Source organism: Sturnus vulgaris, chromosome 3 (assembly GCF_052056855.1).
Source record: "Sturnus vulgaris isolate bStuVul1 chromosome 3, bStuVul1.hap1, whole genome shotgun sequence".
NCBI lineage: Eukaryota > Metazoa > Chordata > Aves > Passeriformes > Sturnidae > Sturnus > Sturnus vulgaris.
Window position 1 is genome coordinate 66,280,556 of NC_142245.1, and position 17,179 is coordinate 66,297,734.

The 17,179-nt window shown below is 40.3% G+C and overlaps 2 protein-coding genes across 8 annotated transcripts in view; both read left to right on the top strand.

Moving 5' to 3' along the window:
• The window catches only part of FAM184A (family with sequence similarity 184 member A), a 72,958-nt gene extending 69,547 nt beyond the window's left edge, over positions 1 to 3,411 (top strand). For all 7 annotated transcript variants that reach the window (XM_088161876.1, XM_088161877.1, XM_088161878.1 and 4 more), the window contains one exon: positions 1,660 to 3,411. In XM_088161876.1, coding sequence (XP_088018002.1) covers positions 1,660 to 1,741 — 82 coding nt within the window. In that variant the 3' untranslated portion in view covers positions 1,742 to 3,411. The remainder of the gene's footprint in view (positions 1 to 1,659) is intronic.
• A 3,886-nt stretch (positions 3,412 to 7,297) lies between these two features.
• The window catches only part of MCM9 (minichromosome maintenance 9 homologous recombination repair factor), a 47,218-nt gene continuing 37,336 nt past the window's right edge, over positions 7,298 to 17,179 (top strand). The window contains exons 1-4 of the mRNA XM_014876711.2: positions 7,298 to 7,607; positions 11,362 to 11,678; positions 13,317 to 13,398; positions 14,927 to 15,127. Coding sequence (XP_014732197.2) covers positions 7,298 to 7,607; positions 11,362 to 11,678; positions 13,317 to 13,398; positions 14,927 to 15,127 — 910 coding nt within the window. The remainder of the gene's footprint in view (positions 7,608 to 11,361; positions 11,679 to 13,316; positions 13,399 to 14,926; positions 15,128 to 17,179) is intronic.

The window sequence follows — 17,179 nt, forward strand, 5'->3', positions numbered from 1 at the left end:
AACTTTGGAAAATTCTGCATTCTTATTGAGCTGATTCCCACTTGCTTTATCAGCCTTTCAGAGGTACAAGTACTCTTATGGCATTTTTAATTTTTACATTATAATTTTAACCTCTTTATAGTATTCCTTTTTATTGTAGACCTTGTTGAAATGTGAAGTATTATCTCACTTTTTCCTAAGCCTCGAACTTTAAAAACCTTTATAAATGCCTTAACAGAATTCATGTGCTTCCAATTGTTTACATATATGAACAATTGTTTTAGATGTTTGTGTTATTTACTGATTTTAATTTAGGAATTGATACTAGCACGGAGGTTTTTATTTAGTATTATGTGATAAAGATTTTTATGTAAGAAAATTATTTTCCGTGCTAGGTGAATGTTTTATGTTTCCTCTTTCCTCACCTATATGAAACTGTTTCGTAGGAGTAACCTTAAGAAAGCAACAGGAAATGTGCAGGCTTGGGTGCTTAATGCTGAGCTTCCAGTAATCAAAATCAGCATTAAAGTCTCAAGTAATTATTTCACAAAATAATCTACTGAATTGAATAACTTAAAAATGGCATTTTAGAGGCAGGACATCTTTTATCTTGATATGTCCACATATTAAATGCACTGAAGTGCTGTACTTGGTATCTAGTAGGTGCTGATCTCCTACCTTTAAGTTGCCAGCTTAAAGGAAAATGTAATTACTGGTTCCACAGCTAGTTGTTTGCTCTTTCCTTTGGTTTAATGCAAAAGTTCACATGCCTAGCAACTGCTAATTATAATGGTAAACAAATCATAGAATCTAAAATAGATAAGGGAAAACAATATTTTTCAAGTAAACCTTAAACAAAAGTACTGTTGCAATGTTTTTTCCTCTGCATGTTATGTGCATGAATATGCTCAGGTATCTATAAACATGCATGTGCATGACCCCATGGACTGTGATGCTGGAGTTTTCACTCCAAAATGTTTTGTGGTCTGTATTATCCTATAGCAGAGATTATTTTATTACCAATTTTAATTGATAAAGGAATTTGTGTAATTAAATTATTCTTTCCTGCTCACTTTGTGAGAATGTTAAGTGTTCAAAGAGGAGCCAAATGCTGTTTGCAACACAGCAGTTTGTTTTTTCTAGTATCTTGGTGTATTTTCAGTGTGTGCATGAACAATTGCAAGTGGTATTTGTGATGGTTAGTAATTATTAGAAAAGTGTGTATTTCTGTTCAGTTGCGAGCCAGTCTTTGTGAGCACATGTCTACAAATATGATGTTCACATCATATTTTTCACAATTAACTATACCACAGGAAAAGGATGCTAAAAGAGGACCTTCTACAGTCATGCTTTTCCAAGAGAAAATTCTTTTTATTCTTCCTGAAAACTACAGCTATTTATGAAATTTAAAACTGTGTTTTCTAAAATATTATTTGCCCACCCTGTAACGTGGCTTATGAACTGATTTGTGCTGCTGATGCTCTCCAATGGAGTGGATGATCACAGATTCTATAGGGAGACATTAAATCACATCCTAAGGCACACTGATAATCCATGGAAAAACAGACTGTGTTCCTTACTGAATATTCTCTGTGATTTATTTTTCTTCTCCTAACAGTTGTACTTTTCACATAGTTGTAGTATAATTGTTTTGTTTTTTTCTTTTTTCTGTGAATTTAGCCCTCCTCAGACTGATGCCTCACCAGTGGCTTCACCAGACCCACAACGCCAGGAGTGGTTTGCCCGATACTTTACGTTCTGAGAGATGATTTGTTTTTGTGGCACAGCGTGATGTGGACTGTTTATAAGAGCATGACCTTAAATAAACCCTCATGTGAACAAGCTTTCCTGTAATTTGTCAAACACTGTGAATGAGAAAGTATTTGTCTTTCTGATTTGAAACTGCACTGTATTTCATGTTATTTGTTGGAATCACCTGACATGGTACTATACAATATGTGTAATTATAACTATTATTTTTATTTTAAATTGAAGAATCTTTAAACTTTGTAATTACTACATAATAAATTTTGGTAGAACAAACATAATGCTTTCCCCCTTTTTCCTATAAATGTGTTTTCTTTGATTTCAGGTAAGGCTTTACCCCCAAATAACATAATTGCATGGTTACTATAAATACAACTTGAATTGTAAAAGGAAAAATATATATCTCTAACTCTGTCCAATTTGGGTGGGATATGTTTAATGCATCCCTGTTCTGTTACTTTGTAGCAGTTTAAAAACCTTCTCTGGCTAACATTTAAAATCAAGAATGCTGTGTAAAACTAGTGTATCTGCTGGCTTTCAGAGCAGATGGATTCTGGTAGAAGATGAAAAAAGCCACAAACCAGGGCTGTTCTTTGGGGAGGGGGGTTGACTCCTCACCTATTGCTTATGAGACTTCACCATCTAGTTATAATCAAAAATTCTATCATTGAAATTAAGCAGAAACTGTTCCCACAGGTTCTATATTTCTTTTATGAATATTAAAAAAACAAATGCTTGAAATATTTAGAAAACTGTTCTAGGTATCTCTGTGTAAATCAAGAATCTACATTTTGAGCATATAGTCTTGCTTTGGATAAAATTCTTATCTTAAAAAGAAAACTAAGCCACAAACAAAAACCAACTACACAGCTTTTCCCCCCTTAATACATGCTGCAGATACAGATCTTTCATTAAAACTTAGTTACCTTCCCTTGTCTGTATTAAATTTTTTTCTTCTTGAACTGATATATGAAACTATTTTTCAGCTAGTGAGCATGATTCCCCAGTCTATACCTTTTATGATGTCAGTGTTGCTCAAGAAATTTGTTGCAGCATAGAGAAAACCAGAGCTTACTGTCTTTTTTATATTTTTCATTCAAAGATTACCACAAATTAACTCACACTGGTAGTCTCAGGGAGAATATTGTCTTTGTTTTATGAATGTATTTTTAAGCTGAATCTCTTATCTTTTAAAAGCAGGAAAAAATATGTCTGAGTTATTTGAATAAGGTTCTAGTTAGCATATACAAAGGTCTTGAACTTTAATATTTCATCTAAAGCCCTAACTGCATTCTTTTTTTGCTATATGCACAAAGGTAAATACCCAGATTAAGATACTTGCTAATTACAATGAGTTTTATATGTACTATATGTATAAATGAAAAATTTGTATGTTTTCATATAAACAATATAAAAATCTTCTAAATGCACATTTAAAAACTTCTATCGTATAATTCACCTTGAAAACACCACTGAAAGCTGTATTCTGGTGATGCTGCCATGGATTAAAAATGTATACATCAGATTTTCTGTAGCTGGTGGACTCAACTGTAGGAATATGCAACTTTTTAATTTTAGAAGAAAGCCATATTGGGCAAAATGTCAGATTTCTTGGCTGTTACCCAAAATAAAATTCACTAGATCATTTTGTTACAATGTTCTGAAGTGAGTGTTGCGTATTTTTTCTTGCGTGCTTTGCAAGGGATCAGCTGCCTTCTCCCGTCCTCAACTTGATTTGTGCATTTTTCACATATGGAATGAATAACTGATCAGGAATAGGAAGATAATGATCCCTACATTTACCTATTCAGTGAAAGGTGTACCCATTGGTTTTTTACTAGTAGGCATCTGAATGTTAAGAAGCACTCAGTTACCATGCCTGCCACAGTCAGCAGTTGTACCCACTGCCTTATCAGTCTCCTCAAACCAAAAAACAGCCAAAAAAAGTCCCAAAACCAACCAAAAATAAAATGCACAAAAATTCAGAGGAAACTAGGAAAAAAAATCTATTTTCTACCAAATAGCATTAGGAACTCTGCAAATTGTATTTGCAAAAGAAGACAGTATCTGGCTTTTGGGATTAAGGAACTTGCATGATGACTATGCCGTTGTGTTCCTGATCTTTGCAGTATCTAGTATTCTGGAAAATGCTAAAGGTGCATGGATTCATGAGTTCATAGGCAGCCTCAGCTGCAAAGAGACACAATTTAGGGTATAGTCTGGAGCCCAAGTTTTACAGCCACATGGCCATCCATGCTGCCTGGTCTAAACCTTTCCCTAACCTGTGGGATCTGTGAGCCCTTCTCAGCTCTTGTGCAGCCTTGCTGGCAGTGTGCAAATTGCATACTGTACCACCACCCTGACCACAGTATTAATGGGAGTTCTTGTACTATCCTGGAACAAACCCAGACTGAGGGCACATTCTGTATTCTGTAAAACTGAAAAATAGAGCAGCTTTCAGTCTTTGTCTTCACTACCACACATGACAATCAGGAGAGACCTGAAAGCAAAAATAGTAATACTGGTTTATGTAAAAGAGCCGTTATTCCAAGTGGAAAGCAGAGCCAGACCAGGCAAGTGTTCCAAGCCCAGGACAAGAGAGCTTTTCAGGCTGGTATCTGCCAGCACTGTCTCCATCCACTCGTTTGAAACAATTACTTTTTCCTGTCCCATTTTGCACCATGATTTCAAAAGTCTATCTCATGGATTTTCAAAAGGACCTAATACATTTTTTGATAATTTCTTGTTGAGTAAACATTTCTTCATTACTCAGCTAAGCACGTAACAGTTACTGGTTACTATTAGATAACAGTAAGTTGATAAATAATTTGAGTTTTTTCTTGTAGGAACCACTACCTGATCACAGCTTTTACATATCAACATCTGCTATTTGCTCTGTAGTTGAAAAATCAGGTGCCCCAGTTGCAGGCAGCTGCTCTGTTTTTCATTCTGCTGCACTGGATGTTTAGGCTACAAACACAGACTGAGGAAGCACACATAGGCACCTCCAGGAATTTTCAGAGATGACAGCTCTGCCATACCAGAAGCCAGGTAACTCTGCTAACAAATATGTAGCTACAACTGTGTCCCATCATTAGAAAATAGTAGCCTGGTTTTGTACCTTGCAAAACCAGCACTATAAACTGATTAAAGTTGACACTAAAAGCATATGCCAGAGAAAAGGCTTGTTTTGAATTTGCATAGTGATCAATTTATATTTTAAGTGCAGATCTCAGCAGTGCCTTTGCAGCCGTATCTGTTAAATTGGTTAAAATTTTATAAAACAAAATGTATTTTTCTTCTAGAGACGTATCTAAGGGTTAAAACACTTCCTCTTTATAATCCCCATGAAGCAATCTTTTGCTAGAAGCACTGTTTCCTTCGGGTGAGGATTTAGGCAACATCTACAAGTACCCTGAAGTTTGTGTTGGCAAACTATGCAGGAGAGGTAACTGAATTTCCATCTACTGCATTCCTATGCAGAAATTTTCTTCTGATAGCATGAGGAGTAGCAATTCAGAGAAATCAGATTTGTAATTTAAAGCACCTGTGAAGTTCCACACAACCTTTCCCCCAAACATTCCAAGACCATTCCCTTCTTTGCTGGCCAGACATTCTTCAGAGAACCCACAGATAGTAAGATAATATAGTCAAGAGGTGAAGTAACCACTGCAGCTTTCTTATTCATTAAAATCCCATTTAAATAGAACTGGGATGAAAAAAACCCAGCATGCTATGCATTAAAATGACTTATCTTAGTTTTATTAAGGCAGTAGTTATTTTGTGTATTAAAGCCATACATCATAACTTGATAATAAGGCATCTAAAGGATATTATTTTTGTTTGAAAAGTGTTGATTGACCCTTCCACCAACTGTAAAAATCTGTATTAAAATACGAACTGTGTACATTTCTTTTGATACGTTTTGATTATAGAACTACTGGTGTTATTGTAGTACACGTTTTGGTTAAGATCTTACATGGACAGTGATTTTTGTTTTGATTGTCTGTCAAGAATTCATCATTAATACAGGCTAACAATGGGAGGTCCTGGGAGGGAGAAGCTCAATGGAGAAAAGTTTTAAGATCGTGAACACTTTGAAGTTAGGAAGACATTAAGCAGTGCTTTGTCATATTGCAAGACTTGAATGGATGTATGAAAAAGATTCAAATACCTTTCCAGAGGTACCAAGAAAATACACAAATAAAACAGAAGACAATTGCTGGGACCCTCAGAAAGGCAATATATTTCTAGCTTTTCTCTGTTACTCTCTCCCTGTCCCCCCCGCCCCCTACGCACACTTTTTTCTGTTTATTTTCTCCTTTTTTCAAATAATTGTAGAGCATGTCACTGGGTTGTTATACACAGGGAAAAAATACAGATAAGAAACTATTCAAAATACCATACTGTAAATTCTAGACAAAAGCGAAAGCTTTAGAGCCTGCAGCAAACACTGGGTTTTGGCTACATCAAGAATAAAATCCCCAAACTCCTCAGACTCTGTAATACCCTCATTAAGAAGGGTGAAGTGGCTGGTTTGTCGTGCAGCTCTCTCTATAGAATCCAAATTTAGACTTCGAGGTGTAACCCGTGAGGGTAGAGAGAGAACTTGTGGGAAGCAGCTTCAGCTGCCTCGGGGCTCCCCCTGCCCACAGCCCCTTTCCTCCGCCTGCCAATCCTCCATGCTGTGCCGGAGCAGAGAGCGGCGCCACTGCACGGAGAGCCCGAGCAGCTGGAGCGTCCCCCGTGCCGGGCTTGCGGCCCCTGGGCTACTCCCGGGAGGGCCGGCTCTCCCGCGGGAGCGCCTCGGCATTCCCGCCCCGCCCCGCCCCGCTGAGGGCCCGCCGGGCCCGGGCGTGGAGCGGCGCGGAGGGGCGGGGACGGAGCTGCTCCTCCCGCCGGGTGAGGGAGCTGCGGCCGCTGCCTCGGCGCGGCGGGAAGCGGCGGGAGCCGGGCGGCCTCGCCGCAGGTACCGAGAGGGAGCGGGGCCGGGGCTCGGCTCGCCGGGCGGGCGGAGCGCAGGGAGCGCAGCTCATCCCACGCTGCCCGGCGCTGAGGCGGAATGGGACGCGCTCGCCTGGCCGCCTTCAAAACTTGCCGTGCTGGAGGCGGCCGGAGCGGGAGTGGGGGGCCGGGCAAGGCGCTGCAGCAGCCGCCTGCCTTCATCGCCTGCACAGCGAGGGAAGGGAGAGCCGCCCGCGTTCGCTTCTCCCACTACCGGGGAGGAGCGCCCCGCCCACTCCCCGCCCACCCCGGCGGGAGGGCGGCCCGGGCGGGCCGGGCCGGCTTGGCGGGAGCCGTCACTGAGGGGCCGGGGACTCGGCCCAGCCCGGCCCTGCTGCCTGACGCGGTCCCGGTGCTGGCAGCGGCGGGGCGGAGGTGCCGCCCTGGCTAGGTTTCCCTGCCCGAGCTCCTGAGCCGCGCCCCGCCCCGCCTGGCTCTGTGATGGGCTTTTCCCAGAGAAAGACAAAGTTTCCCGCCCGGCGCGTGGCCGTACTGGGAAGCGCCGCTGTGTGACCGCCTCCCCGCGCCTTGTCCCCGCAGGGACACCATGAAGCTGAGCGCGGACCAGGTGAGCCTCATCGGGCAGGTGTTCGAGTCCTACGTGCTGGAGCACCACAGGGACGAAATCCTGGCCATCCTGAGGGAAGCGGACGACCAGGCGCACTACCCCGTCGTCGTCGACGCCTTGACGCTCTTTGAGACCAACATGGAGATCGGGGAGTATTTCAACGCCTTCCCCAGCGAGGTGCTCCCGGTTTTCGACAGCGCGCTGCGGCGGGCTGCGCTGGCAGCGCTGCAGGAGAGCGCGGACCCGGCACAGCTCAGCCTCAAGCAGAACCTCCACGCCAGGGTCTCGGGTGAGTGCCGGGGCGGGGGCTGCAGCCAGCTGCACCTCCCAGCCAGGACTGCCACCATGGCCTGACTCTGCAGGGAAACTGCCAAGATTTCCGTACTCTGTAACAAACTATCGGGGCGCCATGGAATGAGCACGTTTAATTCTTGCCGTTCCAGTGTTTGAAGCAGCAGGGAATCCTCAGTATTTGTTAAGCAGCAAAGGACACGTGCAAACACGTGGATGTGTGTAGATCAACTCCCAAAAGAAAGCTGTGGCCATCCCCACTGGCCTGCGTGCAGTGCTTGGTGTCTCTCGCTGGGTCACTAAAGTCTTTCCAAGGCAACGACTCCTCAAAGCAGCAGCTGATCTTACATTATGTCTTTTAAACAGAAGCTGTAGAGAGAAGAAAAAGAAAAAAGAGGAAAAAAAGTCCTGGAAAAAAGTTTTAGGGGAAGATAGTAGTTCCTAAGTTTTACTGCAGGTTGACTTCCCTATGTGCCAGTTGGCTCTCAGTCCTTATCGGCCCCAGCCATCTTCTAGAAGAGGCAGAGTTTAAATTTTGAGTTCTCTTGTAACAATTTCATCCGAAACTGTTGAATTTTATGCTTAACTGTTATAAAATTGGAACGAACTGTTTGAAGGCGTGATCATTAATGGCGGATTCAGTAATTTTTTCACTGCAAGATGCTATATCGTTATTCCTTATTGGGAAAATTTTAGTAGCATTGAGGTTTGGTAAATGTGGATTGCAGGTTCTGGGGTTGAAATGTCTTTTTAGCCTGTTGTGGGAAACTAGGTTAGCAGTGGCACTGTCCCTTCTGGTCATTTCTGATCGTAACAGTTTGGAGCAGTACTCTGCAAAACCAAGAGCTGGCAGCCTGTGTTTCCCTCCTCTGCCCTGTTGTGGCGTGGCTTATGATCATTGAGTCTTTTGGCAGCTTGAATTTGGATACATCTCAGTTGTTAAATAGGCCTGTGTTTCATTCCAGTGAGTTTCCATAAAAATGTTGTAATGACAATGTATACACAAAAATATATTTAGCCTGTGGTATTCAGGAGCTGAGGAGCTTGTGCACAGCTGCTGATTATGTGAGGTAAAAAGATGACCTCTGTGCTTTATTGCTATTTGACCTTGCACACCTTCCTGTACCTATGAAAGCAGGAATGAGGTAAAACATTCCTCCTAGTGTTGTGAGATGCATTTACATCATTCAGGGCTTCAGCATGAAAAAATACTCCAAGTATGATTATTTGAAAAGCTGCCAGGAAGTGTTAGAAGGAATACAGCAAGGAGAGAGAATCTCTGCATGAGTAGTGGTGTCTTTAAGACATTCATTTTCCTCTTACCAGCCTCTTGCTGGAGCTGATCAATCAATGATGTTTTGTCTAAATATTCCCATATCAACCTCCAGCAAAATTAGCCCCTTTGATCAAATAGTTTTAATAACTGATAAAAGCAAGCCTGGCTGATCACTGATAGAAGAATTCAGTCAACAGACTCAGATAATTCCATCCCTAAACTGGAGAGAACTTGGCGAAGAACAGGGGGAGTTAACCTTGAGAGGTTCAGCTGGATCAAAATAACATCTGTCCACGGAATTTGGTTAATGTTCTATACCACCAAAAGGCTTGCTGCAGAAGAAATAACCTAAAATTTCTATAGCCTTTTTGCCACCCAAATTTTCCCATTATACTGTTAACTTTTAAGTGGTTGCCGAGTTCTGATTACCTTCAGGATTCTCATCTTGGAGTGCCACTTCCCATTCCCATGTCAGATAAGGAGGGAATGAGAAGGTGGTGCACTATTCTTGGTGGGTGCAGCAGGCAACTACCAGGAGTGTGGGTGATGGCATCTGTGTCAGGCTTGGAATTAAGTGAGGAAAAGTGATTTTGCATACATCAGGTGTAAGAAACAATCTCAACACTTTCTACCAATATAGACAGGGCATCTAGGAGTTGAGAAAAGGATTGAAGGAGTGTGAGTATGCAGTAATTAATAATGGATGATTGGCCTGAGTTCCCTGAAGAAAGTAGAAGATGAAGTTCTGTGTATGAATTTCAGCATTGTAGGAATTTGATTGTATAGCTTCTACTTTTTGCTTCAAATCCATGAAATTATTTTTCCTTACTTATCATTAGCCTGAGCACCACTGGGTCTGTTACTGAAGGCCAGGCTGCTTCTGATATTTTCTAATAGCTTTTTTGTGACCACTACAGTATAGTTGATTCAAAGAGGCACGTACTCCATTAAAGAGTTTGTCAAGCAGTCTAGTATTATCAGAATGAAAGCTCTTTTTGTCACATTTAGACTCTCGTCTCTTCAAAATTGACAGAGATGATCCTGACAACAGTGCTGCAGCTCTCTCTAGTGTAAGATGTGATGCATTTTGCAAAGCTTTTTCGGGGCAGCAATACTGAACAAAGAAAAAAATGCCAAAACAGGTGGAGAAATAACGGATTTTTTCTTCCCCTGAACTGATTAGAAATGCAAATCTGTGGTAGAATGAAAATTTCAAAGGCTCAGTAGAACATTTAAATAACTTTATTAGAGTCAAACAGAAAAAATTGTTTGCAGTTTTACAAAATACTTCCTTTTCCTGATTATTTAATTCTACTTTTTCTACTTTATTCTATTACTTTTTAAAATTAGTTTAATAGTTAAAAATATTTTCTTTGAACAAAAGCAGAAGGTCAAGTGTTACTTAAAAGCATCAAACTGGAATGTTTCTGCATGTCTGAAATAAGGAATTTGAGTTTGAAAACACTGAAAAAAAGATGACCTTTTTTTTTTTTTTAGCAGCCAAAGCCACTGAGAAGATTTAACTTTAACATACAAATAGTTTTAGTCTCCTTAAAAACATAATTTCCTAGCAGATTTGTAGTTTTACATCTCTTTTTCCTAGCTCTATTTTGGAAGTAAAGCAAAGAAGAGTATCTTGTAGCTCATTACTAATTTCTGAATAGGAAATATTTTTCTCAGGTGAGCATTTCAAGACCATTTATTTTTATAAAGACTTTGTAGATTGTTGAGATTAATCTGAGGAATCTGAGGATTTCAGCTACTCTGGTGCCAAGTGATGGGTGAACACTGGAGTGGGATCAGCACATGACTGAACTGGCTGCTGGGGTGAAATGAAAGGAAAGCAAGTGGGAAATGTCCTGTCACTATGCATTTGAATGTACAAGTGAATTTACTTTGGCTGTGTTCATGACCCCTTTACATTCTTTTTATGCCATCTTCCTTGTGCTTGAGGTTTACTGGTATGCAATGTGGATTTTAGGTCAAATGCTCTCCAACAGGAGTTTGCTTAGACTTGAGAATTCACACATGATTAGGAGCTACACTTCTTTAACTGTAGGAATCACATTGAACCACAATTAAGTAGCATAACTAAAAATTTGTCATTCAGATGAAACAGTTGTAGAATAAATGGCATCTGCAAAAAGAACATCTGAATTAATACAGATATGAGAACATCAGAATCTGTTTCCATGAATGGAAACTGTTCATGACTATTCACCCCTTGGCAAGGGTGGAAGATTAAAATGGCAACATTTTCAGCTAGTGCTCAAGTGTTTGATGATTTTCACCATCTGAGGACAATGAATCAGATTTATGGTACAACAGATGAATAGTTGAATCATGTTTATTAAACAGTAAAAACAATGGCTACTGTTCATATGTCTGGCATGTTTTCTAGTCTTTCTGTTTAACTGCATTATAAGTCTTTGTTTGATAAGCATAGCCTTATGCTGCACATATTTTTGTCTTACAGGTTTGCCTGTTTGCCCAGAGCTGACTCGAGAGCACATTCCTAAATCCAAGGATGTGGGACACTTTTTGTCTGTTACTGGGACTGTCATACGTACCAGTTCAGTGAAGGTCTTGGAGTTTGAACGGAGTTACATTTGCAACAAGTGCAAGCATGTGTTTGTTGTCAAGGCTGACTTTGAGCAGTACTATGCATTCTGTCGTCCAACAGCCTGTCTCAATGAAGAAGGCTGCAACTCAACCAAGTTCACATGTCTCTCTGGAACAACCTCTTCTCCTACCTGCTGCAGGGACTATCAAGAAATCAAGATTCAGGAACAGGTAAGGAAAAAAAAATAGACAAAAGGTGAAGGTATTAAAGTATAGATGTCTCCTGTTGTTTAAAACAAATGCCTGAGAAGATGAAAGAAGCCAGGCAACCTATTAGTCAGAGATTTCCTGTCAAAGAATTAAAAATTAAGCCAACCTGTAGACCAGACTTCTGTTATTGGGTAGTTCCATTCAATATTGTACAAAACACCAGCAATCAGTGAATAGATGAAATTTCCATAGATTAAATTCCATTCCATGTTGAATCCCTATATCACCCAAGTGTGCATTGTTTCTCTAAGCACTTCCTGTACATGATGCTGGTGTCCAGCATTGCTTCTGAGGACTAAAGCTAGCTCAGTGTTGGCCAGGACTAGCTGTAGCTGTGCAGTGTGGTCAATACGTGGTGTCTGCAAATGTTCTTCCCTTCAGCCAGTATTGAACTCCACAATTATTACATATGTGATCCTTACAGAACCTGCATACAAGCATTTGTGTTTGTTTTCTGATTGTAGCCCTGGGTGGAAGTACAGACAAGGTGGAGGAGAAATGTATGAGGTTAGAAATTAAGGTCTTAAAAGTTCAGAATACCAAAAAAAGTAAGGGAATAAAATTTTCTAGGAAATAAGCCCTATATTGCATGAACATATAAAGATTGTTTCTGACGTACGGGAAATGTTATATTTATTCTGTGTGACACACACATCTCACTGGTAGGAAGGATTTTCAGCAACATGGGCTTATTAAAAACAGTAAAGTTAAACTAGGAGCGAATTTCCCTTGTGTTTCCTACTGAGCTCTGCAAATAACTGTGCCTGCGCCATCAGTACTGACAGTGATGTGAACTGCCTGTGGCCATTTTGATAATACACAAGGGTGAATTAACCTTCCTAGGCACCAGAGAGTGAATACATTTAGAATTCTAGCATGTATGACCTGTGCTGCAGAATGAAAAGGTACTTTTGACTGTTGTTCCTGTGCAGTAGATACTCTCAAAACTATTGCAAGCTCTAAGTGTCAATGGAAAGATAGCTAGTTGGAAATGGACTCTGACAAGATTGCATAGATTTTGCCCTGGAGTAAAGAAAAAGAATTACAGCAGTTATTGGCACATTTGTCAATATATATTTGAGTTTTCCTGTTCTTTATTTAATCCTTGACACCTAGGTGTAAACCTAATGTCAAACTGTCAAGTCATGGTTAAATACCAGAAAAATACAGAGAATATTCTCTCAGTATGTACTTCAGTGAAGGGTTATCTAACTTTTGCACATGCTTCAGTACCCAGAGTCAACTTTACATATTGAAGAAGTATCTAGTAATAATTCAAATTATAATTTTTTAAAAAATCAGGTCTTTCAAACAACCTCTTTTAGTGAGCTTTCTTCAGCAAGATATTGAAATCACACAAGATCTCCCAGCACCGAGCACTTTCTGCTAATTTAATACAGAGTCTCATTTCCATTAATGTCAGCATTAAACTTTCATCATTAAGTTCAAGGTAGCATTGGCATCCTTACTGTAAGTTTTGTGATAAAAAGCAAGGACTGACCTCAGTTCCAGGAAAGGACTGTAGGCCAGAGCAGCTGTAAATTAAAGGCTTTTGAAAGGTCCTGTTCTTAAGAAGTGCTTTTCCTTCCCGTCACCTAGGTTCAGAGGCTGTCTGTTGGAAGCATCCCTCGTTGCATGGTGGTTGTTCTGGAAGATGATTTGGTGGACAGTTGCAAGTCTGGTGAGGATATAGCATAAATTACCTATGTTTGTACCCACAATAATTTTTAGTTTTCCATTTGAGATGAATCTCTGTCAAGTAGCTGTCAGTGCTCCTCGAATGGGGTGTGTTCATCTGTCACGTTGCTGTTTCAGGCTGAATGTTAGCGTGGCAGCTGATGATCATTCTAGAAAATGTCATGCAACCCCAAGTTACATCTTGACTGTTTGACAGATCAGTTTCAATAAGTAATGTGTTGTGACATACAGAAAGTACATTAAATCTTGTTAGTGTAGAATACCAAACCTCCCCAGGAGATTGGGTCACACAGTGTGATGTGTCCCTCCATAGGTTCGGAGAGCCAGGAAACCTGATCTCTAATCTAAAGAGGTGGAAAAAGCTACTTGGCATTCAAAGAAGAAGCTAATTGGCAGGAGGATGAATGAAGAGTGGACTAAAAATTCTCAGATAAGCACATTTCCACAAGAAATTAATTTGTGGTTGTACTTTCTCAGAAAAACATTCTGCTCAGAATGTTAACAAGTGATTCCGGGGTTTATCACAAAAGTTACCAGGAGCCAAATCAGTTTTTGGCTATTTTTTTTTTTTTTTGAATAATCAATCAAATTGAAAGAGCTTTGTTGGGAAGGATGAATTAGGGAAACCTTATAAATACAAGTGCCTAGCAAAAGACTTTGAGAATATGGAAAATATAAGTGAAAAAGAAATGATATCAATTTTTGACTGTGTGGCTGAAAGCACTTGAATACCTGAAGGCCCCTTTGTTTACATAATGTTAGATGCTGCAAATACCAAAAGGCAAGCAGACATTCTCCCTAGGCATGGCAGGAAGGGTCCCAGATAAAATTTAGAGATAAGAAAAGCAGTAAAACATGGTAATAGAGTGATTCCTATGGGTTGCATACAAATGTTAGTGAATTTGTATCTTGTATTAGATTGGTTAGTGGAAATTAGAATATTCAACATAGAAGAAGATTTAATGTATTGTAAACAGGAAAATCTCTCTCTTACGCTCTTACCATCTTACTTTCTTAAGCTTTCTTACTCTCTCTCCTCTTGCTCTATCCCTCTCTCTCTCCACCCTGCTCTGAGCTGCGGCTGCAGTTTCTAGCAGGGCCTTATATATGCCCATGCCCTACGAAATAAACTGTAAACTTCAAGACCAGAATACAGTGAGTGCCTGATTTTGTCCCTACCGTCCCAACGCAGTAATTCCCACAAGCTTCAACAGTATACCAGGAATTACTCTCTTCTAAAAGAGGAAACTAGCCAAAGTATATCTTTAAGAATTCATCTCCCTTAAACAGAAATGGAAAGACACAACTTCCTACCACAGACTTAAGTAGTCTACCTTATCTTTGTTTTAGACTTCCGGTAACTGCAGGAGGTTTTGCTTTTTGTTCTTAGATGTTTTTAGCCTTTTTAAGTGTAACACAGGATCTAGATCACATTATTGTGCATTACAGCTAGCTGAAGTGTCTGCATGTCTCAAGTCAGTTATTTTACTAATTTTTGTTGTTACCTCTAGGAGATGACATCACAGTGTATGGAGTGGTAATGCAGAGGTGGAAACCTTTCCACGAGGGCTCACGCTGTGACTTGGAGCTTGTTTTAAAAGCCAACTATGTTAAAGTGAACAATGAGCAGCTAGCAGGAGTTGTAATTGATGAAGAAGTTCGCAAGGAATTTGAAGACTTCTGGGAAAGGCATAAGAATGATCCCTTAGCAGGTTAGTAGTTGAAAGCTTTTAGATAGGGCACTTGATTGGATAGAGGTGAAATTATGAGTGAAAATACAGTGACTGAACACAGTTTCCCCTCATTATGCTATCTCATCACCCATTCATCAAGAATATATTTTTTCCACTACAAGAATGTGGAATTCTTACTTTAATATTACTGGAGTGGGGTGGAAGGAAGTACCAAACCTACTGCATTGGTCTTCATTCTTTGAGCTTTCTATTCAAGTCTTGGAACATTCATTAACAAGAAATGAGAAAGAATGTAAATATCAGAGGAAAAAAAAAAAGAGTAGTGTTTTATAATCAAGGAAGAAGAAGCATACTTCTCAGAAGAAATAGGGTGGACCAGATCTGCCTTTAGTCAGCATAGCTGTTGCCTCTGGGGTGAGAGAGCTGACACACTGTCTCTGCATCCCAAATTAAGCTCTGAATCTTTACCATAGGGATTAGCACATCCTATCTTTATCGTAACTCTTGGATGCCTAGGCCCTTGAGTTAGGTGCAGGGGAGCCTCCCAGTTCACAATGGCTTCCAGAACAGTCAGGGTTCAGCATGCTGGGTCCTGCACTTTCCGTGGTCCACAGTCAAACAACTTGGAATTACCAGGAGTTCTGTCTGGAACTCAGTCCCTCTCCAGAATCTGAGTGCCTTCTCCTCAACTCTGCAGAATCTCAATGGACTCTTTAGGGTCTCCATCACTGAACTTCATAAAGCTGACAATTTGTCTTGTAAAACCGTGGAAAAGGCTTAGTCTTTCTTCTTTAAAGACAAGCAGGAGGAAAAGCAGGTGGAACCTCCTTCAAATGGGCCTGCTCACAATAAGAAAGTGTAGATCCTGTCAATGTCAAAGATGCTTCAGAACTGCATTTCCTGGAAAGCAATTTAATTGCTAGCTTCTTGCTGGTTGGAATGATAACATTTCTTCCTTCTGCTGTTTGGAATATTTCTTATCACTGTCCTTAGAACTGTTCAGAAAGTAACTCAGGATCTTCTTTGAAGGTGCCTTTTAATCTTTCATTCTCAGGACAATTTTTGGAAGCCTGCAGGGAGCAATGTGATTTTATGTAATATTACCCATTCTGAATAAATAAATACGAAATGCCTACAAGAATGTTGATGTGGAAATTAGAAGGACCCTGACTGCCCAAGATGCCTAAAACAGACATCTGTTGTCATCATTGTCTGAATTTGAGTTGAAATTGAGAGCGGAGATCAAATCTGACTAAGGAGTCTGAGGCCACAGAATGTGTGTGTACCTGTATTGTTTTTCAAGAGATAATGATAGCTACTACTGCATTTTATGTCAGTGCCTTAATGATGCTAACTCCTAACTGTGGAGTTAAATCTCGAGCTGTGCATGGCTGAACAACATTCTTAAAATTTCACTTTTGGGTGTACAAAGGTGTGTTAATTCCTCCAGAAGACCTACAAATTAAACACATATACCTTAAGTCATCCACTAGGTCCCTATATTTTGCCAGTACCATGTACTTGCATCTAAATTTAAAACATGAAGTTAAGCTCTCAAAATGGGTCACTTTCTTTTATTTCCTAGCAATGGAAGTAACGCATGGCATATGACCTGAGACCTCTTATGTGCTGGTAGTGTCAGAATCTCAAAGGACAGAATTAATCCTGTTACATATCTTCCACACCATCAGCATTTTCAGAGCAGATTGAAATATTCTGCTGCTGGAAAGAGACTGTAATAGGGAGAAGGAGAGGGACCTGTGACACAGAAGGATCAAAGGAGAAGGAAGGTAACAATGAGAAAATGAGCAGACTATGTGTGCACAGATTTAAGGCAAAATAAATGTTAGAAGTTTTCCTACTTTTCTTAAATGTACAAGACACCAGTTTTCAAGGGGACATTTTGAAATCTGTAAACTTCTAGGTTTCATAGCTTCTACACTTGTAAATGTGGAACAAAAGAATTTGCATGATGGCATTTCATTTGTGCCTTTTATCTTGCTATCCACACCATACATTCCTTAAATTGCAATAGGATTGGCTTTGCTGCTTGTGATTCTGACTTACCTG